Genomic DNA, 27569 nt, shown 5'->3' on the forward strand with positions numbered 1-27569 from the left:
ATCTCAGAGGAATTGAGGGGAGCAGCAAATCTCTAAGACCAATTTAGCATATTCAGAACAAAAACGTGCTGCACTCTTTTTAACAATGGTTCTAACAAGATAAAAGCTTGGTTCTAAAAACTACAGGAATCATTCATTTTCTCTACTTTGTGATGTACTAAAATAAATCTTTCTTTCTTCCCTGTGAAAAATCAAATGAGCTCTCTGATTTTTTTCTTGTTTCATTTTTTTTTCATTTATAGCATGCTATTTTTTTTAAAATCATCTAAAGAACAGATATTCTCTTCAACAATAAAACACCAGTGACAACAACAAAAAAAATCCATTTGCTTTATAAGAGATAATTTGAGTGTCTTCTAAGGTGCCTGAGCTGTCTGTGCTGGAAATTACTTGAAATTAATAGTCTATTTCAATATTGTAGATTTAAGTGATAAGAATACTACTTGCCTCATTTTTTGTTCTATAGGACAAATCATGTTGTCCATATTCACTCACTGCACCTTGTGTAATGGAGTTAGTTATGCATCTCTCTGTATGAAACCATCCAATATGTCCCTGCTGTGTAAATTACCTAATCAGGACACTTACTTCAGATCTAGGAAGGACTTCAGGGCAACAGAACACAGCCTTACTAAATGGCAAATGCAAACTCTGCAAAAAATTAGAAAATCCTTCCTTTTACATTAGAATCATAAATATCATGATTTCTTGGTATTGTCAATATAAGCCACTAAGGTTATACTCCACATGTGATGTTGGAAGTAAACTTCCCACGATTACATGGCTGTTACAAGAATCTCTGAGGCATGTGGGGCAGGAACACCCAACTGTTCACTACACACGGCCTTGTTGCTAACATCATGTCAGCATTTACGGTGATTTTCAAAGCTCTGTCACCAGTTGATCACATAAAGAGGAGTCTGGTGGCTCTGTAAAAGAAGTGAAATATGTTACAGGTGTGTAACTCAAAGTTTGGTTCACCTCTATATTTTATATTTATTTTCCTACTTGACCCCAGAAGGAGACTTATTTTTCTTGTACTGTAAGAACCAAATCTTAATCTTTGAGTTTTACAAATACGTTTGAGAAGATTATTGAAGAAAAAAGTTGATGTCTTTGTTCAGGAAACATACAGAGGGGGCAAAAGACACACAGAGGTGTCTACCAGCAAGCTGGAACAACATAGAGCTTGTTTCCTCACTTTTTCACCAAATACATTTACGTTTCAATTTTCAAAATACCTTAATTACTAACATTGCTGGATAATTCATTGTAAGAAATCAAAAACCAACACAGCCTTTCTCATACTCTTATCAGTGTTGCTGGGCCCACAGTTTGTGCTCTGTTGGTGCTAGGAGGTGAGGCTTAGATACCTATCTCAACAGACCAATGGAAGAGACAGGATCAACTAACAATTAACTTGTACTACTTAATTACCCTAAGCAGCCTGCAATAGCACTTTCAAAGTACTGAAAGTAAACCTTGTATTGTAGCTGAGTTGTATGGGTACAATACTTCATATTAAAGTAAAAAATATATAATATGTGTGAAGAATAATCTTAAATTTGAATTCTATACCAATGTATCTAAATTAAACTTATTTTGCATCAATATACAAAATTCTATGCCAGTGAATTAAAATAATCTTGCGAGTAACAATTAAATCATTAAGTTGAGGAGTAGATTTAATAATCTACTTTTTATCCTATAAATCCTAGATTCCCCCTTATTTATTTTCAACCTCTATTTCCAAACCTAAGAATGAAAGATAAAGGAAAAGACAGAAATCCTTGAGTACAACCTTGTTTCCTCTCTGAATAAGACCAATAATAACTTATAACAACTCCCAATGAAAATAAACATCTACAGCCTAAGAAAGCAACCAAAAACCTACTCAACACACCTTAAGGAAATGGGGTGTCATTCTCTTAAGGTTTCTTCTAGCTGATTTGGGACAAATATTATCTTTGTAGAGGCCCACATTAAATTGGAGAAAATGGTTAAACAGGCTAGGAACAGCATTTGTGGTCCAGTTTCTAAATGTTGAGAAATTCCAGTTAATTAAAGTTTGATGTGAGACAGTCTGAAATACTGGACCAATTGAGATTGGAAGCTTTCTTCAAAGCTGTCCTGTTCTGATGAGGAACAGCAATTAAAGCACTTGATGCTGCAACATGAAGGATGCAGGATGTCAGTGTCCAGAATACTGAGAGGAATGAATTCTGCCAGGTCTGATCCAGTGTTAGTGTCCAGTTCTTTGGTTCTGAAAACATATAATTTCTCACAAGCATTATACAGTCCTAAAGTTATAATTATATGAGGTGTGGGTGATGCACAGAGCAATTAAGGCTGGTTCCCTGCTCTTTGTATGGGCAGAAGAAAGACGTCTGTAAATCTTCATTCATGCCATACAAAGAACGGCATCTAATAATGAATCACAGGGATTCTGTTACCATCAGGAAGCATTGTCTATGCCTAGACACTCATGTCTCAGTCAGCCTCCAAACTATTCCTATGTAATGAGATTAGCAATATAAGTTACCTGCTTATTCTTCAGTTTAAATTCTTCACATCCAGATTTTATCACCCTCCCTCATGCCTTCTCAATCCTCCCTCCTTCTTTCATCCCCTCTTCCTCCCTCCCCTAGTCCTCAGAAAGGGGAACCCTTCTCCCCTAACATCTGACCTCAGCCTATCAAGTCTCATCTCTACTACCTGTATCCTCTTCTGTGGCCTGGCAAGGCCATCCTGCCATGGTCATGTCAATTACTAGTCTATTTTTATCACAGGAATATACAACCTAGGTATAACAGATAGATATGATTATATAGATAGATAAGGTAAAATAGATAAGGTCTTCAAAAATCTTGAGACATACAGAAATGGCATTTAAAGATGACTTTGTTATTTTAAAGATTCTTTAACAATAAGACAGGTTAACTCTTGGCAATACTCAGCCTACCTCAAAGAAGATGATGAGCATCAATGAACCTCCTTAGGGAGATGGCTTTAAATGAGGCAAACAAGCCACCGGGCAAAATGTCCTCATTTCTGCCACAGACAGAATTCTGCCTAAAAGTAGGCAAGCTCTGATGCAGGCAGAGTCAATGGCCAAACTCTGCTAAGACAGAGTAAGCAAGTTCTCAATAGTTCCTGCCTCACAAATATGTCTGTTTGGCTGCTGCTGCTACTGCTGCTGCAATGTAATAGAGTTTTTGGTGACTGTTCAGGCAGCAAACTGTCTCTGTCATTTTCTTATTTTGGAAGCTGCTAGCCTGCACTTTCTGTCTACTCAGATAATAAATTTTATTCCTCTCAAGTCTCTGATGGGGTTGAAGACTAGATAGTTTAGTTTTACAATTAAGCTTATTTGTTTGGGAGTTAAGATGTTTTTAGGTCTAGATAGATGTGTTAAGTTGATAAAGATGAGATATGATAGATATTGATTTTCATTCAGAATTTTAGAAACACTAAAATAGGAAAGATTTTTTTCGAGGCTGCCAAATACAAATAGCCAAAACACTAAGAATATAACATTTATATAATTTCTGATTGTTTTGAGGTTCTTCTTGCTGTAGGCAATTTATTGCAGATATGTGTAACAATATAAATTTATATGTAAAAAATAAAAATAATAAAAAAAGAAAAATAAAGAGACAGGAAATGGTGAAAAGCAAAGAAAGGAAATTTATTCAATATAGCCATATTAGGAAAAGGAACATCTAAAGACGTCCAGTGACACCATCTCTGGTCCACGATTGGAGTCTTAAGTAAAGGTTCAGGTTTACATAGATGGCAGAAGATGCGCTCAATTAAACAGACTTGGTCATAGTGTGGTCCTGCTCGTTGCTGTCCCATCATTGTTCAGACTCAGATCTATACTGCACAATGGTCAGATAAGGTGAGTTCTTCCTCTGTCTGATACCAGGGTCAGCCTGCATTCTCCTCTTCCAGAATGAGCTTCGCAGATGTCCTGGTTAGTTTTATGTCAACCTGATGCAAGCTAGAGTCATTGGATAGAGGAAAGGAACCTCAGTTGATAAAATGTACCGACTGGTTTGCGGGCAAGCCTGTGATGCATTTTCTTGATCAATGATTGATATGGGAGGGCCCAGGTCACTGTTGTCATTTTCACTCTTGGCTGGCCTGGTGGTGCTGAGTTCTATAAGAAAAGAACCTGAGCAACACATGATTAGCAAGCAAGTAAGCAGAATGCCTCAATGATATCTGCATCAATTTCTGTCTCTGGGTTCCTACCCTTAGGTCTCTCAGGTAATATGAAAGTTGTAAAGCAAAAGAAACCATTTTCTTTCCAAGTTGCTTTTGATTATGGTATTTTATAATAGCAATGGAAACACTCAGAGACTAGAGAGATTCTAATTCCTTAAACACTGTTGTTTCCATAGCCTGATAGCTAAGAGAAGAGCACAAATGTCTTTAGAATATCTCCCCTCCTGCTTTGACTGCTACGATATTTATACTTATGGTTCTTGTAGTGCATATTGGACAATCCTATTTAGCTTTGTGTTGCAATCTAAAATTTCATCTTGAAAAGGATTGCTCTTCCCCCATTAGTTGGGAGAAGGTTACATCATTTAATTGCTTTGATTCAACATGCAATTTTTTCATGATCAAAGGTACGCCGAGCAAGATGTGTTCCATTCTTCTGCGCACACAGGGTTGAGCAGTCACATGCATTTTTCATGGTTTTAGTCATTAATATTTATTGAATGCAGTGCGCCTGGCATTTTACAAGGCTGCAAAGACACAAAGGTAAATAAGCATCGTCTTCTCAAGCTTAAAGGAAAAGACACACAGGAAATAAAAGATAAAGTAAGGTCTGTACCAGATGCTAAAAGAACACAGGAAAGTGTGCCTTCTCCCTCAGGCTGAAGTCAGACTTCCTATTATTTTTTACTTTCAATCTTAGCCAAAAGATGGAGAAACCACACTCACACATGGAAACACACAAATTATATATACATATACGTGTGTGTGGTTTCTCCATACACACATGTAACTGTGTGTATATATGTGTATGTGCATGCATGTGAGTGTACACAGAATGCTCATATTCAGGTCAGAGGATGAGATTTGTGAAGAAGGTTCCCTCCTTTCATAGTCTATGTTCAAAGAACCAAATTCAGGTTTTCAAGTGCCTTAGTTACTGTTCTGTTGTTCTGTGATGAAACAGCACAACCAAAAGCAACTTGAGGAGGGAAGGGTTTATTTGGCTTAAGCTTCTGCATCACTGTTCATCATTAAAGGAAATCAGGAAAAGAACTCAAACAGAGCAGGAACATGAAGGCAGAAGCTGAGGGAACCATGGAGGAGTGCTACTTACAAACTTGCTCAGCCTGATTTTTTATAGAATGCAGAACTAACAACCAAGGATGGATCCATCCACATTGGGCTGGACCCTCTCTCATCAATCACTAATTAATAAAAGAACCTACAAGTCAGTGCACAGCTTGGACTTATGGGGACGTTTTCTCAGTTGAGGCTCCCTTCTCTCAGATAACTTTGTTTTTTGTCAAATTGATATAAAACTAGCCAGTACCTAAGTCTTGTCTGTAATGTTCTCATTTCCTCTGATGGTGGAATGAGATGAGAGCCATTCTCAAGCCTTTCTAGCTCTTTCTCAACTCTCGCTGGCTGGTTCAACTCAGCTGTTCTGGTCCAAACTCCTCTCCAACCTGACTGATTCAAACTTGCTTCTCTTGCTTCTGACTGAGTTGTTCTGTCTAGCCTCAAACCAATTCTGTCAATATGTTTTAATCTTCTGGCTCCTTCCTCTGGCTTGTTCTGTCTTCATCTGGGTCTAGCTTGTTTTCTCTGCAACATGTCACTGTCAAGTTGTCCTGGTTAAAAGATCTCTAGTAAAAAAAAAAAATCTTTTTCCTCTGCTGCTCTTAATTAGTTTATCTTTCCCGTCCTCTCCTCACAAAGTTGGGCATATCCTATCTCTGACTCATTCTGTCAAGACTTTCACTTTGTCTGCTCATCAATGAAACATCGTTGTTTGAGATTAAAGGTGTATACTAAAGGCAGCTCTGTATTACAGACAGCAGGATTAAAGGTGTGATTTCCAGCCAAAGGGATTAAAGGTGTGTGCTACAGGTGTGTCTGTGTTCTAGCCAGATCACACAGACCTAGGTCTTTGGATGTGATCCTGTTGCACCCTAGAGTTTACTCGGGTAGGAGGAGGTCGTCGCAAGAGACCACTCGAGGACCACAGTGTTGATACAAAAGCACAAAGTTTATTGCTGATGCGCGTCAGGGGGCCTCAGCACTCACTCGGGAGGGAGGCACACCCGAGTCACTGTAACAGACTTTTTAAAGGCTAAAACCGCAAAGGTTAGGAGGGGCTGTGTGTCTTATGTTAGGATTGGCTCTGGTGGTCGCTAGGGGTGCTTGTCTAATTATTATTGGCTATTGAAGGGGTTGTTGGCCTCGGGAGCTGTTCTTGGCAAAGAGGGGTGTTGAGGAGTTTTCAGAGAATTTCCAGATGGTAATTGTTTACCTTAGTTGAAATTGTTTATCTCGGTTGGCCACCTTGATCTCAGAAACTGAAGCTGAGCTGGCCTTCAATTCTTTTTGGGTCATTTTCCCAAGCCTGTCTGGGTCACGTTCCCAGGCTGGCTGAGAGAGAGGGCCTTACAATCCCTTGCCACAGTAGCCATGTTGCTGAATTAAATTCCTCTACACTTGGTAGAAAGCACCTTTACTTAATGGTCCGCCTTGCCAGACCTTCACTTTGTTATTTGAGATTGAGTGTCTCTAAATAACCAAGGCTGACCTCTAGCCCCCTCTTCTTAACGAATTCCTGAAGGAAAAATGGAGACTTGAGCTTCGTGAGAGCTAAAGTTCAGAGCCTAGACAGAAACTGGAATAAGACAAGCTTAAAAGAGTAAGCACATTTACATTAATGAAGAACCTTAGTTGGTACACACACATGCACACAACACAACACACACATATACACATACATACATATTATATACAACAACATACAACACACATATACACACATTCAAATACACACATGAAGTTTATCTCACATCAGAAGCCTCGTCTTTGCCAATAGGTAAGAGAAGAAGACACAGTTGTATGAGCTCCAGCTGATACACTTGCTCAGCCCAGTTTTCCACAGCATCTTTGCATCCTTCCTCTGTTCTTCGGAGAAAATTTTCTCCAAAGTAAATTAAAGATACAGGAAAAAATAATGAAATATATTCATGAAATATATCAAATTCTTCTCTAGCTACTCTATGTCAACAATCACAATTTTAAGGCCGTAAACTAAAGAAATAGTTACAAAATCAGGATATAAAGTTAAGTCTATGGCATCTCAAATTATGTTCTGTGTCACTCTTCTGCATTTCTGTTAGTGTTCTAAAAAGGATGGGGTTTTACCATCTTAATTTTATTGCTAATTGAGCTTAGAACCAGTACACATGCTTTGTATAAAATTCAGAACAGTGCAGATCACTCATTAACTCTGACATGTAAATATAACTTTTAAAATTATGTTCTAGTTATTTTTAGGTAAGTTATCATGTAGGCCAGATAGACCTTGAACTTACTACACCATATCCACCTGTGCCTACAGCCCAGGACTGTAATTATCAGTTATATCACTATGCCTGATCTATGAATTATGTTCTAATAAATAATTATAGCTTATAAAATTAAAAGATTAAAAACTAATAGACAGAACTCTCACAATTATGAAATGGAAACAAAAATAGAGAGTTCTTTAGAGGAAAAAAGTTTGTGTTTAAGTAGTACACAAATAATTCAGATTATACTACACATTTTTTAGATGATGGTGTAGTTTACATAAAAATTATTTACCATCTCTAAAACTTTAAGATATATTTTCAAAATTATGTTATTTTCCTGGTCCTTGTTCTGTGTGGTAGAACTGTGTCACACCACACACACACACACACACACACACCCCTGACAAATAAAGCATTTTTAATTAAATACTTTTTATTTTTATATATACATTTATAACATTAAACATATATCCATTAAATTAACTATAGCAAGAATAACCATGAAACAATCAGTACTTATATAATGTTTATTAGTGTTTTGCCTATTTGTATTTGGCAGCCTTGAAGAAAACATCTTTCCTCTCTTGATGCATCTAAAACTTTGACTGTAAATCAATCTCAGTGACATCTTGTCATTATCAACTTAAAATATCTGTCTAGACCTAAAAACATCTTAAGCCCTAAACAACTAAGCTTCATTGTAAAACTAAACTACCTGGTCTCCAACCCCATCAGAGACTTGAGAAGGAATAAACTTGATTACCTGAGTATGCTGGGAGTATTTTTAAAATACAATGAGTATGCTAAATATTTGCAAAGTTAAGGACTTTGCTTGCCATTATCACAATGTTTACTGGATCTCAGGAAAATATATCTAATAAGTTATTAAAAAGTAAGTTCTGGCCAAGCTTCTACTCTAATGATTATTTTAATAATCATATGTCAAACTTCTAGAACCAGTGAAATGAAGAATCCAGACTTGTGTTATGCAAATTTTGAAGCAGAGCTTATAAATTGTTTTTTAAGTTTTAAGGCTAAATGGGAACTTTGTTTTAGTCTGTGGCAACATAAAAATGTGCTGGATTGTTTGAAAATCTGAAGTATTATTTGAAAGATAGCATCCTGGTGTTATATTTAGAATGGCTTTTGAAAACCCATTCCTACAAATTTATTTGAAATTTGAAAATTCTGTAGATAGCATTATTGTCATAAGTCAAATCCAAATATATACTGTGTGAAATGTCTCATTCTCAGAAAAAGATGTTTATTTGCCTTATTTAAGATAAAGGTTATATTACAGCAAATAACATTTTCTAGTTACTTATTAATTATAATTTTAAGCATTATTAGCTGATATGAATTCTCTTGTGCTTAATTTGTATGAACTTAGTATACTATTTCAGTGAATGTATGAAACAACTGAGTACAGCATTCAGGTCTCTATCTGAACTTGGCATATTTATAGTCATAAATTCTTCCTTGATTGCCAAACTGACCACATGCTCACAAATGAGAGCCATTATATAACAACATATACTTTATTTTTCCTGTATTCAAATTTTATAAATAACCCTTTGAAAATGATGATAGAATAAACTTTTAAAGCCACTTGAATTTTTTATTGTAGGTTATTTTCTATTCCTTTTGTTCATCCGCACTAATGGATTTTCATTTTATGCATTCTATATGCATGTTAATTCAACTTGAAATATTTCTTTTTAACATTCTCCATTTTACTAGCTGCCATAGACCATTTGTAAAGCCTATAATTATTCAAATGGATTCTCTGCATGCTAGTAGTAAAGAGTTAAGCTAGCTTTCATAAAGAGATCACAGTTGTGTAATATCCCAGTAGGTAATTATAAGAATTAGAATGCAAGACAAATTAAATCCAAGAAACAGGAATAAATGGAGGCTACATCAACCAGAAAATTTGTAAGACTATTTTTGTCATGGAAAATGCATGAAATGGCTACTAAAATGTAATTTTATTTTAATAAATTAGAATATTTTGAGTAGTAGCAAAACTATATTATATCGGATATTTTTCAGTATCTTAAGGTTTTTAAGGTAACAATCTAACTATGGACTGAGTACTAACCTAACCAAACATTACACACTTGAATGTTTTATTAAATGTTTAAAGATAGGAGTAAAAAATATTCAGACATCTACCTGTGAGCATAGTCTATAACTTTAAAGATAGGAGCATTATTGATAATAACAATAAATATTATATTTCTGTATGTTTACACATGAAAAACAAAGAAAAGAAATACTTAAAGACTGTATGTTTACACATGAAAGACAAGGAAAAGCAAGAAACAAAGAAATGCTCAATGTCCTCAGTCATCAGAGAAATGCAAATCAAAATAACTCTGAAATTCCATCTTACACCCATCAGAATGCCTAAGATCAAAAACTCAAGTGACAGCACATGCTGGCAAGGATGTGGAGAAAGGGGAACACTCCTTCATTGCTGATGGGAATGCAAACTTGTACAATCACTTTGGAAATCTATCTGGTGCATTCTTGGAAAACTGAGAATAAGGCTTCTTTAAGACCCAGCTATTCTACTCCTTGGAATATACCCAGAAGATGCTCCACCACACAAGGACATATGCTCAACCATTTTCATAGGAGCCTTATTCATAATAGACAGAACATGGAAACAGCCTAAGTGTCCCTCAGTAGAAGAATGAATAAAGAAGCTGTGGTACATTTACACTATGGAATACTACTCAGCTATTAAAAACAAGGAATTCCCAAAATTTATGAACAAATGGATGGAACTAGAAATGATCATACTGAGTGAGTTAACCTAGAAGAAGAAAGACTCACATGATATATACTCACTTATAATTGGACACTAGCCCAAGAGGCATGTCCCATGAAAGTCTTCACTTACCAGGAGATTGGGATAGATGTGAAGGCATCCTAATGGGACCCTAGGTGAGAAAAGCATGGGATAATGGGAAAATAGAAAGACCCAGGGGGTCCTAGAAACATACAAGAAGAACATCATGATGAGCAGATCTAGACCCAGGAGTCTCTGCTCAAACTACAGCACCAACCCAGGACAATACATTCAGTAAACATTGAACCCCTACCCAGATCTAGCCAATGGACAGGATATTCTCCACAGTTATGTGGAGAGTGGAGACTGACTTGAACATGAACTCTGGTGGCCCATATTTGACCACTTTGCCTTGGTGAGGAGGCCTGGTGGCACTCAGAGAAAGGATAAGCAAGCTACCAAGATGAAAGCTGATAGACAGCCTATGACCATACAGTGGGAGAGGAGGACCCCTCAGTAACAGGCCTAGGGGAAGGGAATAGAATGAAAGCGGGAGGGAGGGAGAAATGCTTAGATACAAGTAAGGGGGAAAATTTAGATGTAATCTGAATAAATTAATTAAATAATAAAAATTTTTTAAAAAGAAAAATGTTAAGGAAATAGTTCAATATTCTCGTAAAGAGAAAAATAGCTTTATTAAGTCCCAAAACCTAAAAATACTCAAGACCAGATCTGACCTTTTTTTTTTTTAATTGAGCTTTAGACACTTTGTGTAACAAAAGGAAATTTACAAAACATCAGCATTAGAGCTAGAGAAATGGTCCAGCTACTAAGAGCATGTGCTGTTCTTCCAAGGAGACTGAAGTCAGTTCCTAGTACTTAAGATGAGTGACTCACAGGGCCTGTAATTCCAATCTGTGATGATCTGCCACCCTCGCTGGTCCCCATAACACTCTCGCACACTTGGTGTACTCACACAGAGACACACAAACATTTAAATAATAAAAAGAAAAAGAAACCTCTAAACACCAATGAGATGTATGTAAGCTTTCATACCTGAACTTTGGAAAAGAACTTTTATGCCCTCTTGAGGGGAATGTAAATTAGTCAGAGGCATTTTGATACATTAGATCAGAAAATTAATGGCCTAAGAAGTTTTTGTGTAGTTGTTTGGGTTTTGTTGTTTGTTTGGTTGGTTTTTTTCTTTAAAACATGGTTTCACTGTGTATCTCAGGCTCTCCTAGAACTTGCTCTGTAGATCAGGCTGGCCTTGAACTCAGAGATCCACTGGCCTCTGCCATCTAGTATAATGGGATTAAAGGAGTGTACCACCACTGCCCAGCAAGTGTTTTGCTCTTATTATTTGTTTGTTTGTTTATAATGTAGGAAGTAGGGTGAAAATCTACTTGCTGTGCTTAATTATTAAATGCATTCTTAAAAAATAACCCAGAGAAGGGCCAGGAATATGCTCACCCTTTGTCCAACATTAACTATATCTTAATAAAACAAGGGAACAAGAGAGTCCTTCTGAAAAGCAAAGATATCACCTATCATCACTGTGGACTGGATATGGTTTGAGTGTGCCCCTCCAGGTTCAAATATTGGACATTTGGTTAAAGATGTGACGATGCTAAGAAACAGCAGGACCCTTAGCAATCAGATCCTAATATGAGGGCATTAGCTCACTGGGGACATTGGAGGCATTAGAATCCGTCTTAGTCATAGGAAGGACTCTAGTCTGTTTCTTCTTACCACGTACCACTTGTGCATAAAGTTCCTTCCTGAACACCACCTGCCACATGGCAGCCAAGGGGATCCTCAGCAGATCTGATGAGCTTTCCACGCTTGCAGCCTCGGGATCAGCGCATTAAATAAACCCCCTTTTCTTATAAAGCACGTTGTCTCAAGTAGTTTGTATAGTCGTGGAAAATAAGAAAATATGCCTTTGCTATCATGTTGATATCTCTTAATTCGTCTTATTTTATAGGTATAATTGCTCGGAATTGTGTTCTTTGAAAATACATAGGTTGAACTCATAACCCCTCATTATAATGCTGTGGGTGAGAGAAACTTTTAAGAGACAATTGAGATAAAATGCACCAAGTACAGTGGATCTCCTCCAAAAAGCGTGAGGTTACACACATGTGAACACAGAAGAAAGATCATATGAGAACACAGCGAGAATATGGCCAGCTGTAATTGAAAGAAAGAAGCCCCCTTCTCAAGGACAGTGACCTCCGAAGAAGCTAACCCTCACCTTGGCTTGGCTGCAGCCTCCAAAACTGAAAATGTGAAATGACTGTGGCTTGATCCACACGAGCTGAAATGTTTTTAGGGCAGCCTTTGCAAACTAGGACATAGCTTTATTTATTTGGATTGATTTTGTTCCTTCACAGTTACTTCATTATTTCACAGGCACTTAGATAAAATGTTTAGGAGCTGAGTTGTAAAAATTGACATTTGATTGTCTTCTGATAAACGGAGATGTGCTTTAGAGCATCTGTGAGGAAGTAATATTCAAGGCAATGCCTCAGCATCTGTTAGGAAAGTGAGTTGTAATAGCTGCCCTACCAAATGATTGAGGAATTGTAAACATCTGCAGGTCTTATTTAGATTATCTACTTGTAAAATGAAAATATATATTACTGTATAAGTTAGCCATTCATTGCTGTGATGTAATACCTGACAAACAAAATGACAAGAGGTTGGGTTTATTTGGAGCACTAAGAGTTTTGTGGTAATTGGCACAAGATTTCCACAAAATTTGCACTCAATGAACAATGCATTTTATCATTTTCTTATAAGCCATTATTTATTTAGATTAAACCAATTATAATTTTTCCCTTTGCATCAAATATGCTGAACCTGATCCTTGATCATAAAGCTACACACTCTAATCTCCATCATAATTGCAGAAGCATTGTAAGAGAGCACCTAGATCGCTGCTTTAAATTTCAACTATTATATCCTCAGGAGATCCTAGTTCTTCCTTCCTTAGGAGACAGTGTAAGTGCAAATTATGTTCCTATCACTAGTATTCATTTTGAACACTGAATATTTTTCAAAAGTCATTCTCTTCTGAAAATGTTGTAAAGCCTAACAAATACAATTATCAATCTTAGTGAAGGCTGATATTGTCTCTGTTAATAAAAATGTCTTTGTTTATTTAAAAAATAGTCTAAAAAAAGAGAAACTGCCAATGCTTGTGTTTTCTGAAGGCAATTCTATCTGAATTTATTTCTCAAATTATTTCTTTCCCTTGGAACAAATAAAATAAAAGTTTCTGTAATACAAAAAATAAAATACAAATAAATTTCAACTATTAAAATTGAATAAAATTTAAAAACCATTTGTAGAAAAAAAATTGGCAAGGCATGTTGACATTTCTATGCATAATTAAGCCCTGATGGTTAATTATTGAGATGTAGTGGAGCTGTGGGCTGTCTCTAATGCTTGTGTGGTTTCAACTTTCACCAAGTTTAACATTCCAGTATTAAATACAGCATAAAGCAAGACAACTCCTCTGCTAACGAGACAGTGATAAGTTCATTCTGCTGGCCTAGCTCTGCGTCGCCTGTGCCTCTACCTCCCCTCCTGACCAGGAGGATGGGTGCAGCCTGCCCACTCTTCTTGCAGCTAATGGCTAGAGTGTACTTGCTAAAGATGGACCTCTCCTGAATAACCAGTCTAAACTTTTATTAATGCTTTTCCTTCCTCACACAGGGAACTTTCCCAACTTACTCACTGTAATATTAACTTCTATTTTGTTTTGTTATTTAAAGGACCAACACTGTCTCTGTTCCTCCGGATTCTAACAAATATTTTCAGCACATAATTATTAAGTGTCTTCATCAGGACCATTTCCTCTTACCAGTTAGTGTCCAAGAATTTTATGTTTGGGGCTTCCTTTTGGCTTTTATGAAAACGATTTCCTTTAGAATCTAAATTGAATTGGTTAATAAAAGTAGAAAACCACTAAACTGGGGGAGTCGGGCAATAACTGCTGCTAACACACCTCTTGACGGCTCGGAGAAGAGGGCATGATGTCTGCCTTTTTCTTCCCTCTCCTTCTTGCCTTCTCTACGTAAGAGTCGTTGCTCCAGCTTGGCTGCTGTTTTCTACTACATTTGCACTCTTTCCAGTTCATCACTAGTTTGGGCATTTGGGGATCTAGCAGGGAAGTTTTCCTTTAAAGCAGGCGTTCATCGTGTCTTTATTGTTATGTGATGTTCTTCAATTCCCTGAATAATTTTGTTAGAATAAAGCAAATGCACTAAATGACTCTACACTTAACATACAGTACTGTCTTCCTTCTAGAGTGAAACCTTGCAGCTTAGGTTCAGTAGGTGCACATACAATTACCATATCTAAGGGTACTTTAACCCATTGGGTAAATATAGTCCTCAACATTGTAGGAACATTCAAATAAAATATCATTTCCACTGAAGCTGACATAATGACAGCCAGACTGGAAATAAAATTTCAAGAGGATTTTTTAAATAGACTTATCACTGTTAGCATATTTGCTGCTTTTAATTTGTAGCATTGTGCAGATGCTCTGTGTCTGTATTCACCTTATCTGTCTGTTTGGCTAATTGGAGGAAAACTAACAGAGTATTTCACTAGACTCCTTGTCAACAGGATAAACAGGTCTATTCCACTGAGTTTTTAATTTAAGCCTCACAGCTTATTTTTGTTGTTGTTGTTGTTTTTTTTCTTTCATCAACACTGCCTAAGGGCATGGTTCCAATGAATACTGAAAAGGGGCTTAATTATTTCTCTCTTTCTTCACATTTATTGTTGTCTCGATCAAACAGCCTTCACATAATCACTTCTGATTGAGGTATGTTATTTTGTTGATGAGCATTAAACAGCATAATTTATGAACTGTCTGAAGTAAATAAATAGTCATAAATTAATTTCAAATTAAACCATAAATGATTCACAGAGGTGAAAAACTACTGATGACCTTGAAAAAGAATAACATTAAAATCATGTGACAGTGAGAGGCAGCACATTATGATGGTAAGTACGTGTTGGTGCTAAGCAGAGGATGACAAAAGTGTGAGCCACTCTGTTCAGAAAAAAAATAAAAACTAACCCTAAGCACACACCTACAGTATTTGCTAGCAATTAATGTGCTGACTTTCTCAATTTCCTAAATGCCTACAGAGTATATGATCTCCCAACGTGGGGCAGTGAAAGCACAATAGTACAGCAAAGTCCATTTGTTTCTGAAGAGGTGAGGTGCAGTGTGAGTCTTCGCACCCTGAAGGGGAAGTGGTTTGGGTGCTGAAGTGACAGGGATGGTTTTATCACCCCCACCTCACCTCTGGTTCTGCTCAACAGTGGCAGAGCAGCCCTTTCACTTGCTCTTTGTAGCTTGCTGTCTTTGCCTGAGCACCTTTCTCACAGCAGCTGAGGAACTCTATAAAGTCAGGGCACCCCTTTCCAGACATACTTTTTCCTGGAAACTTTTGAGTAGAAGGTTGGTAAGTGTCTGTTGTATTATATTTTTAGTGGTGAATATTATAGAATTAAAAGAAAAATAGTATGCTATAAGAAAAGTCTTTATTTTCAACTTAAGCCTTCACTTTCAGGTCAGAATTAATATGAATTAAAGATATGCTTCACCTCTCTCTTCAGATATTTTTATATTTTAATAACAGTTGCATAAATACAAAACCAAAAGTGTGTTTTTTAAATATTTATTTTATTTTTAATTATGTGCATATATGTGGTGTGTGGGGGTTGCACATGATTGCAGTTGCCCATGGAGGCCCGAAGAGGTCACCAGTCCTCTGGAACTGAAGTTATGATTACAGTTGTAAGTTTCTTGGTGTGAGTTCTGGGAACAGAACTTGGATCATTTGGAAAGGCAATACCCGCTCTTAACTACAAAGGAGCATGTTCTTAATACTAGATTTTTCCAGCTGGTATATGTTGGTAAACACGATGTTTCTAGTTCAAAGAACTATGCATTCTCATTAGTCAGTGGTAAGATAAAGAGACAGAAATCTCCTTCCCCCATCCCTGCCCAACACACACAGTGGTTTTTATCACATCAGCTTGAAATGCCCCCTCTTTACAGGCATTTACTATTATTCTAGCTCACATTTAGGATATACCTGCTGTCTCAGATGCCTTCCTACAACAAAGTTAAAACATTTTTTTTAATTAAGCTGTTGTACCAGTTTTAATTAGCCTTTAATTACTAAATTCCTATGGGTTTTCTCCCTAGATCTTAAGCTCTCCACACTGCAAGGATATTTTTGGAGTCATCAAGCACGTGGCAATGAAACTGGCTTTCAGTCTATGACATTGCAAAGGACATGGCCACGGGAGCGGGTGTATGAAAGTGAATATTCAATGTTTCTGTGTTAGTAGATAGTGTTCTCTGGATTCCAAGCCCAAGATATCAGCTAAAACACAAATCAAATTAAATTTTTTTCACCCGTTGAGTACGATACAAACCCTGGAAGGGGAAGGGTAGTGCATACAGGATTTATTTCACCCGTTGAGTACAATACAAACTCTGGAAGGGTAGTGCATACAGGATTTATTTCACCTGTTGAGTACGATACAAACTCTGGAAGGGTAGTGCATACAGGATTTATTTCACCTGTTGAGTACAATACAAACCCTGGAAGGGTAGTGCATACAGGATTTATTTCACCCGTTGAGTACGATACAAACTCTGGAAGGGTAGTGCATACAGGATTTGTTTCACCCGTTGAGTACAATACAAACCCTGGAAGGGTAGTGCATACAGGATTTATTTCACCCGTTGAGTACAATACAAACTCTAGAAGGGTAGTGCATACAGGATTTGTTTCACCCGTTGAGTACGATACAAACTCTGGAAGGGTAGTGCATACAGGATTTGTTTCACCCGTTGAGTACAATACAAACCCTGGAAGGGTAGTGCATACAGGATTTGTTTCACCCGTTGAGTACAATACAAACCCTGGACGGGTAGTGCATACAGGATTTGTTTCACCCGTTGAGTACAATACAAACGCTGGAAGGGTAGTGCATACAGGACTTTTCTCTTCTCTCTAAGCCCTTCCATCAGGTTCACACCTCCCTCAAACACTAAGAATAATTACTGGTTACAAAAAGGGTGAGACAATTACTAGAAAGTCTTTCTAAAATCTTAATATACATGTTTCTTTCTGAACATTATAAATATCCTGACACATTTTCAGTAATCATTGTGCTTTGGCTGTGTTAGACAATCACAAGGTATCAGCTAAATAGTCAAAATCACGGGAAGAATTTTCTTGGATTATGTTTTGTATAAGATTCAACTCTTCAAACACTTTAGTGACCATCAAAGTATAACACTTTGGTGAACCGAGATGTGTTTTCAATTATAGGGGGACTCGAAAGTTCCTGGAGAAACCCCTAACCTATTATTGTAAAACTTTCTTTGATAATTGGCTGTTAATGACAAAGGTAAAATTCAGGTTTCCTGTTCACAGGTGCTTTAAAGAAAGCATTTCATTAGATAAAGCAAGAGAAAAGAAATTAATAGACTTTCCATCAGAAATAGCTTTCCAGGGAAAGGATTTTCTGCCTTTCTTTCAAAGGTTGAAGAGGGGAAGGTGGAGAGTCCTAAAAATTAGCATAGTTCTACTGATGTGCAGAATTCTAGAACAGACACACTTGGGGAAAATACTGTTGCCTAGGTATGTTTTAACTCATGAGCGATCAAGAAATGAAGCCTGACTTGATGGCATGGACTGTTATCAAAGCTAGTCTGGAGGCTGATGGAGGAGGAGCAGAAGTCTGAGATCTGCCTTAAAAGCTTACTAGGAGTCACTCTGAAAATAAGTAAAAGGAAATCTGGGACTTGACTAGCATGTGGGAGGCCTTAGGCTCATTTCTCAGCACTGGGAAAAAGAAAAAGAATCTAGATACCGAAGCCTAGATTCTTGCCCACCTCCTTGCCAGCTTGGTTTTGGGGGGTTGAAGTCTGTTAGATATGCTTGTTCTCTTTCCTAAAGATGCCCTTTTGTTTCTTCTTCATCTTCTTAGTACATCTTTCCTTTCCTCGTCTCTAGGTCATGGGTTTGGTTCGTCAAAGATGTCCAGGGCACAGACGTTCCCCAGCTATGCTCCAGAACAGAGTGAAGAGGCTCAGCCGCCATTGTCACGGTCCAGCAGCTATGGATTCAGCTATAGCTCCAGCCTCATTCAATGACACAGAGACGCCACCAATGACCAGCAAGACAGTGTGCCCTGGACCTGCCGTGGGGTCACTTCGCCCTGTGCCTCCTAGAAGACCAATTGCAGTACAAATTAACATTGGTAGGGCCCAGTCCAACTGGAAGGTTAAAAACTGGAGTTCTGCTTCCTTGATTCAGTGGTTAAGTCCTTTATTTATTGAATTTCTATGGGGAAATCTATGTTTTACAAAAAAAAATAGAATCCAAAAATATGAACACTCATTTAAGTAATGAAAACTCCTTGTGTCTGACAGTAGCAGAAGCTTTGGAACTGGGGAATCTTTCTAGTTGGGTGGGGGGCACTGATATTTGTCGTTAAGGCTGGGTGTTTCTGTTCAAACCCAGAGCCTGTCTTTTGATGTAATGATGACCCACTGCAAGCCCGTGGCTTTTTCAGTTTTGACAGAAACAAATCAAGTAATCTCTATAGATGGCATCTTAACTCTCCATGTAAAGAAACCCAGTGACAATGAAGGGAATGTGAAATTAGAATACTCCACTAAAAAGGGCCCTGTAGTGTGTGTGTATGTGTGTGTGTGTATGTGTGTGTGTGTATGTGTGTGTGTGTGTGTGTGTGTGTGTGTGTGTGTGTGTGTGTTTAGCCATGGATATTATTAAATCAATCTACAGATAAGTATATCAAATGTTCTTAGGGCGACATGATATGCTCACTTAAATTATTGAAAACTAATTTGTTGCATTAAAATTAAGATTGTTATGTCGAAAAGCTATTTTTAAAATAGTGCTGCCAAGAAACAAAAAGGCTCCCTACTGGCAACAGTATTTTCTGTAGTTATGAGGAGTATGTAAGGAAAAACAAGAGGGAAGTGGTTTTAAAAGCAAGATAACCAGGCTAGCTGCCCTGCATGTTGGTCGTCAAGCCGTGTGTCTGATCAGGGTGGCCTTGTCATTGACTGTTTCTTCCTTTGGCCATCCATCAGAGCTACTTGAGGAACTGGTATAAACTCTAACTCCAAAGGAGACTTCCAAATGAGAAAGACACAAAAATGCACTTAAAATGAACTCAGCTATCTTGCAGTCAAGAGAGGAACTAATGATACACAAAAGTAGATGTTAGTATTTTAAATTTCACAAATATTCTGCCAGGGTCATCGGGGCCTTGGCATTCACGGTAGAATCAGAACTTGTTTGGCTTTAATTTTTCTTGTACTGAGTTTGATTGACTGGAAAGACAGGAGAAAATGTTTTATTTATAAATATTTTCAGCTCCAGAGTAGGACAGATTACCAAATTTGAAAGGAAATGGGAAATTCCAATCGATGAGGAAAATTCTGGCTAATTCAGGAAACATAGACATGTTTGCCCACAATTAAAGGACTGAAAATATAAACTACTCAGTCTGACTCACATGATGTCGTGTCTCTGAACCAAATATCCATCAAGGAATCCAGATCAATATAAAAAACAAAAAACTAAGGTCAGGCAAGAGAAAAACCTGATTCTTTTCCTTAATAGCAGAATGTTCTATCGACGTTAGTCTATTAAAAGGGTAGCTTTTTGCTGATCCCCATCCTTATCTACAGGATGAGAGCATATTGACAACTCATTTCAGTGAATTATTATTGAGTAAAAGTGGTTATACATCCCTCCTTGATTAATATGCACTTACTGCAACTACTCAGATAGGTATGAAAACCCCATAAAGATACTAATCATAAGAGTTAATGTGGCTGTGAAAAATAATTATCTTAAGCCTTCAGGGATAAAAAGAAAATCACCCAGAACTCTGCTGTGGATTTTGCTGACACAGCAGAAGAGCAAATGACTGGATCCTTTTGATGAGCGAGGATACTGCCTTCCCTGGAATCCCACTTGTCGGGGTTGGTGACCCTGAGTTTCTTTTAACACATGGCATCCACTGTAGTAATGCCATTAGTAAATACACCAGAGCAGCTCTGAGCTGAGACTGTTCTAGCACAGTTCCTAGTGTGGCCATCAGAGCGAGCCTCTTGTTGGCTCACTGAGTCGAGCTATTGCTTAGACACCACAAGTTTCCACAAGGAACTTGTGGGGAAAGGCCCTGAAGGGTCTTGATTCACATCTCAGCTTTATCAATGTGCCAGAAGCACATACAGCAAGTCTGGTAGGATTCTGCTAATTATGAGTCTGCTCTTGTGTCTCTTTGGTGGGAGACAAGTAGCTTTACCATTTGGCCCTGACCATCAACAGTGAGTATTACTGAGAAGGAACCAAAAGTCACACATAAGTTTAGGCCAATTTTTAATCTGAAAATCTTATCACAAAAAGAATGTGTGAGAGATGTAACCCCTCCTTGTCTTTAACCCACTATCACCATAGTGAGAATAATATTGTAAAATAGTTCATGATATTTTTTGGAGCTTTATTCTAGCATAATCCTCCAAGTATACTTAAAATATTCTGCTAAATCAAAATTACAGTAAGAGAATTTATAGTAGTCTAATATGCTTGGCATGAGGCAGTGTTCATTTTAATACAAGAGACAGAGATGAACCTCTAAAAACCAAAGATGGAAAGATACTTCTGACAGTCTTCTGGAACTTCATAAAACCCATCCACCATAATTACTAGAGTGGCTGTGAGCATGTATTAGTCAGCCTGCCTGAGCCTGTAGGTTCAATACTTTGCAAACTGTTCTCCCTTCAGAAATTGTATTATACCTTTAATGTACATGAGGCTTTCTCATTGTGAGAGAGAGACTGCTATGCACCAAAGACATCTTTTGGCTCCTTCTGAGTGTAACTAAGTTGGCTTCCACTCAGATTCATACAGAGCAATGAAGGTCCCATATCTACATCAAGCTGGCAAAGAACAGTGACGAAGGAGGCCACCATGCATGAGAAAGTCTCTTCTAGAAACAAGCCAAGTCTGGAGATATACATGTTCTCACATGAAGATTTTATGAGGGGAACTGGTTTATACCCTAGGAAAATATTGATAAACATATGACCTGTGACATAACATTGCATCAAACATACAGAAAAGTGTAGATGACTTTTGCCCACTGTTTTATTATTCTGGTGAGGTGGGGGTTGGAAAAATCGGCACTCAGAACTAATTTTTTTAGACCAGTTGGAAATACTTTGGAATCGGTAGCTTTTGGCCACTGCCACAATTTGAATTTAATAGAATATAAAACAGACGTCTAGAGTGAGCTTTTGTCAATTCAGAATCAAGCCGTTGTTTCACATATTAGGGAAAACGCTGTTTGATAGAGCATGTGAAATGAGGAGAAGCATATTTACTAAACTAAACCTTTTCTTGTTCTAGTGTCTAGACTACTTACTCCAGTACACAACTCTTCTGCTTTCACTGGGAAATTTTGTTTGAAAATCATTCATCCTCATAAAATAACCAGCCATTCACATCTCTCATCTAACACAGAGGCAGTGGGGTTATCAAAACCTTCACAGTTAGGTGTAGATTTTGCAATCCAATTTATTGCATGTGATATCCTTATAGCGGATATTAAAAATACATCATGAAAATTGATGTCTAACCCTCATTATTTGACCAAAATCTCACAAAACTTTGGTTTGATGAAGCATGTGTAATCTTCTTTGATTATTGAAACCACATACAAATTAAGCATTAGCTCTATGATGAAAACAAGCTAGGGTAATTACATTATTACATATTTTAAAACCCTGTAGTACTGTCTTGACTGTTCTAATACAGCACAATAAATGGGCAATATACATTCAGTGGTCCTGATGTTTAGGCTTTTAATACTTCACATTTCACAAAGTACAAATATAATGCTAACAACTGCTCCAAATGAAAATTATATATTTGCTCCAAATTTATTAATAAGTCTATCAATATAGTACAATGACAACTTGCTTTTACAATCATATTATGTCTTAACATGAGCATAGAAAATACATAACCAGCAAATGTGCTTTTTTCTGTTTGTGAAAAATTAACACAAAAGAAAGTGTGCAAACTGCAGTTTTAGCAGTGCAGGAATTGTTTTGATGGGGGGCAACCTCTTTGGTGTTATCTGTGAGAATGGGAAGTTGCTGAGTGTGTGAGGGTGAACAGATATCACCATCCCCGTACACGTGTACTCTGTAGGTGGATGAGAAAGATTTTCTGCCGTTTTGTGTGTGGATCTACCATAACACCCATACTTTCTTACTCAAGAACGTAAACCTTGGAGCATTTCTACAATTATTTTCAGAGAATAAGGCTTAAATAGTTTAACACATTTTGTGCAAAAATCTTGAAAGCCGTACACATTTTTGAGATGTGATTAAGCCTTGACAGCAATTAAAGGTCATCTATAGTGAAGGGTTCACTTTATGCTCCCCCAGAAGAAAGCTGAAACCTGCAGTTGTAATTTGTTCAGGCAATAAGTAACTGGGGCTGTTTCCCTCCTGTCCCAGAGTCCATGAATTTCTCTGGCTCCACCTGTCTCTCAACCAGAAGTGGTGGGAACTGAGAAATAGGGTGTGGTTCAGAATACCTAAGCCCTTGTACCCTGAAATGCTGTTCTATCCTTTTCACACATTTTTCTTCCTCTTGAACTCATATCCCAAAAAAGCTTCTTTGTGAGCAGCTCACTGCATTGATTGCTATAAACTTTTTAATTTTTAGATTTTCATCCAGTACCTTATTACCTCAAATAATAAACAAACTAAACTTAAGGAGATGGTTTTCTTATTGTTGTTGCTTGTTTGTTTCTGCTGTTGTGCTTTTTGCCCACTAAAAACTCATATGGTAACCAAGATGTTTAATTTGGGGGTCTTTATCCCTCCAAAGGACATTATGGTGCCATTATCAATAACATTTGTCACAACTGTATTAGATAGGTTATGATGTTAGGGCTACATTCTTTCATGGAAAACACACAATTTCCATTCTCGAAAAAGATAGAGTGGAATTTTATATTCAAATATTTTATCCATCATGTTGTTTCTTATGAACTTAAGTACACACTTATTAAATTATTTGAAATTTAGATGAATAAAAAAATTTTACTTGTAATTTTCAAATACTTTCCTTGAGGTTAATGTAGTATGATCTTGTAAATATTTTTAAAGAATAATTCACTTGTAATAGAAATATCCCCTGTAGTAATTTCACATATACAATAAGCTTTATTTTAAATTATTTAATTTTCTCTAGTGTCATCAATAATTTGAAGCCCTCGTGTTGATTATCAGAAAAATATTTAATTTTAAAAACTTGTTACTATACTGGACCAATCTTAGTGGTTAATATAAATGACTTACAAATGTATTACTCTCAGAATGGTTTTAGACTGAGCACATAAAACTGACCCTCTCTGTACAAAAACAAAAAATAAAAAACAAAAAACAACCTGTCTATCCCTGGAGGAAGCTACCTAGCTGCTATCCATAGTGCAGAAACTGAAATTCAGTCACTGTTTGAAGTCTCTCAAAGTACCATGTCTCAAAAAAAAAATCAGGTATTTCAATTTTATAAACACAGATCTCAAGGGAAAAAGATGTGATTTAATTTTAGGATTTCTCTCAGAAGAACCATCTTGAGAGGTTCCTGGCTGTTACAAACCACAGGCTATGTAAGAAACTGGCAGAACTATAACAAAATGCAGAATACAGCAGTGTTAGTACCTTTATTTCAATCAGAATGGAACACAATTATTATGAGGTAGAAATTTCATCAGTCAAATCCAGATCTTCAAATCTACTGTATCGCTCAAGAAATAGTGCTTGATATGGAAAAAAGGTCTGTTAATGGCTACATGAGGAGAATGGAAAGCCACACGGTAGAGATGAGCTATCATGACATAGTTTATTTATTTTCTTAGACACAGTTACTTTAGTTATCAGAGGCAGTACATGAACCACACCACCAAATCCATTCTTTCCTGGCATAAAGGCCAATGTCATATTCACTGCAGGTGACAAAAAACAATGGTTTCCTTGTCACTTCTCATGTACTCCAGCCAACACACACACTCACATTCACAGAGACACTCTTACCTTTGGCTTTTGGCACATTCTATATATTTTCAGTAACATTAACACTTGTTATCTTAGAAACTCATGTGTTGTATAATATTTATCTCTATGAATCTCAAAGATACACTAAATTGTACATTATATGTTTGCTTCCTGTAAATCTTTATTTAACTAGTTTATATATACTTTATGAAGTCCTCTACTGTGCATTTTAAAGGGATAGCATTTGTTGTTGATCAAATATAATGCTTATGATAATTTTGATAAGATTAACAGAACATTGAGCCCTAACTAAGAAATGAAACACCTATTACAAATTTGCTTCAGCTTGAAAACATATGACATATCACATCTTATTCATAGTTACTGTTTATTACAAATTAATAAGAGTCTAGAGACATCCAAGGTAAATAATAGTTGAAACACAATCTTTGAATGAAATGCAAAGTAAAACATTGTCCACGGAAAGTAAATGTGAATTTCTGACAGAATATAAAATAATAATAAGGCAATAATCAAATCAAAAGTTTAGGTGTCTTTATCTTTAAATCTCCATGTGTGATCTTTGCCCTTCAGTAAAAAGACATAATTGAAGAATTTGCTTCTCATAAATTTATTGTTTTATACATAATTCAATCTTTAAGAAATATACCTAATCTACTGTTACTGGTTTCTTATAATTCCAAGAAATTCAAAGTGGATTTGCTACAATGAGGATAACAGTTGTGTAACATAAAACTTCCTTTGTCACTTTAGAAAAGGAAAAAACAACTGAAATATTACTCTACACCACAACTCTGCATGAATGAAATTTTGAACTAATTCATGGCTTTACTCATAAGTTATTTGACTATCCTAGCACTGTAATAGTAGGTGATTTTGTTACATTTCTGTCATGTGATGAATGTAACTTTGTAATTAACCAGAATTCTGACAATCATATCTTGCTAACCTATAAATGTTAACTTCTCCCATCATCTACAAGCTTGTGATTTTCAAAATAAAGTGAAAGAGATCCCTTTATTAATTGTAAGGTTATTGAGAATTTATTGCATTTATCATTTGAATGTAGATTTGTCTAGATAAACAGTTGCAGAGGCTGTTCTCAAAACTTGATGGTTAAATATTAACTGAGCCTTTCTGGTCTGTTTACCAAATAAATTTTTAACAAATAATTTCCTTTCTTAAGAATGCATGCCTCTAAAGAAAGGGTAAAACTTCTCAATCCTGGAGAAACCAAGCTTGATCACAGACCCAGATCACACAGTTGTAGTGTAAAAGTTTTCTTGATGAGGAGGTATAGCCACACAAACTTGTTTTAAAAAATGAAAGATGCCTAGGGCCTTTTGATGCTGTACAGTTTGGGGAAATGTTCCAGAGTAGAGTGATAATGAAAATATCCATTCTTTCTAAGTTGTGAATGAAATACAAGTTATTATGAATATCAATTTTGTGCCATTTTCATAAGAAATTAACAATGTGAATTTGGTGGTTTCTTTCCCTTTTGTCACAGTTAAGATCATGGGGAATATTTTTGCTGGGGAAAGTATCTTTATGAATAATGTAACGGTTTATATAAGCTTAGAGCTGACATCAAAGACAATATTTAATAAATACATGCCACAGGGCACAGCCCCAAAGCAATTACTCCGCTATTTTTGTAACATACAAACAAACCAGCTATCTCTGTTTCCAAGTTATTCAAAAATATGTTAGACAAATTGATCTAATTTTGGTATTCATATGGTGACTTATTAAAATACATGTTTGAGCAAGAACTGGCTAGAATATCTAACATTCGTGGAAATGTGAATTGTCCTACTATTTAGGTGTTTTAGGATATCTGGCTGTTGACTGACACTGAGTCTCAATGATCTCCAAGTCTAGTCAACCACAAATGCTTACTGAGTTCTTGCTACCTCCAAAATACAAATAAAGGACATGCAATGTCTCCTGATCTTTGCTCTTTTCTCCTTTTAATTCCTTTTGGTATGTGCTAATCTTAGGGAGTGGTTCTGATGGCAAAGTGGTACTCTGATCACAAAATGGCTAGAAAGAAGGGAATAAGAAAAAATAAGAGCTCATCCTGACAAGATTCCTAAAAGTCGTCTTTCTCAAAGCCATCTCTAACTCTATCTCTTTTCTTCAATTCTTCCTCCTCCTCCTCCCACTCCTCCCCTTTCTCCTCCTTACTTTCTTCTTCCTTCCTCCTCTTCCTGTTTCTTCTTTTCTTCTTCCTTTGCTTCCTTTTCCTCTGCCTCCTCTCTTGCACTACACAGACTGCTTTTTTCTAGTAACACATAATTGTCGGGGAACAAAATCAAATAATAACACAGAATCATCTCTCACTATTGGAATTATATTTTGTACATATTTTTAAATCTTCAACTTTTCCTTAGACAAAATCATAAATGTGCTCATGAAGATCATTCATCACTCCATATATGTGTGTCAATTTTCAGAGACCTACACTGTATATTCAAAATTCGTCTGAATACATGTAAACTCTAGTTTTAAGGTAATCAATTGAGAAAAACAGTTACTTCAAATCTTAATTTTAAAAGTCTCAATTGAGTCTTCTCACAGCTAGACTTTAGAAGCACAATGTGACACCACGTTTCCAGAGCACATCGCCTAGAGGTGAGGAGGCGGGCAGTTAGTGTGGTCTTATTCACTGGCTGTCCCTGGAGTGCCATTGACTTTACACATTCCTTCTTGCTTCCAATATATATTAAGTCTTATTTTGGGGTATCCTGATGCTTCTGTGGTTTGTAATTCTTTTTAACAAATCTAATTACATTTAAGAGAGCTAAATATAGGATATTAAGGCCATTACCTAGAAGTAACATATTCATTCACTCTAAGGAAATAGCCTCACTTTCAGTTCTGTAATGAAATAAGATGCTATATTTGAGTGCATTTTGGATGTTTTCTCAGCTGTTTTCCTTAACTCCTCTTTTCATATCTGAAGTACTTTCTCAATAGTAGAAGGAGAAGGTATTTAAATTCAAATTTTCTGGGACTT

General features: G+C 36.6%; 1 protein-coding gene and 1 long non-coding RNA gene across 2 annotated transcripts in view; one reads left to right on the forward strand and one right to left on the reverse strand.

Moving 5' to 3' along the window:
• DOK6 (docking protein 6) overlaps positions 1–26501 on the forward strand; it is a 389456-nt gene extending 362955 nt beyond the window's left edge. The window contains exon 8 of the mRNA XM_084779373.1: positions 18429–26501. Coding sequence (XP_084635499.1) covers positions 18429–18568 — 140 coding nt within the window. The 3' untranslated portion in view covers positions 18569–26501. The remainder of the gene's footprint in view (positions 1–18428) is intronic.
• The window catches only part of LOC311596170, a 181344-nt gene that overhangs the window by 35390 nt on the left and 118385 nt on the right, over positions 1–27569 (reverse strand). The window lies entirely within an intron of this gene.

The sequence above is a fragment of the Acomys minous genome (assembly GCF_964271855.1).
Source record: "Acomys minous genome assembly, chromosome: 4".
Lineage (NCBI taxonomy): Eukaryota > Metazoa > Chordata > Mammalia > Rodentia > Muridae > Acomys > Acomys minous.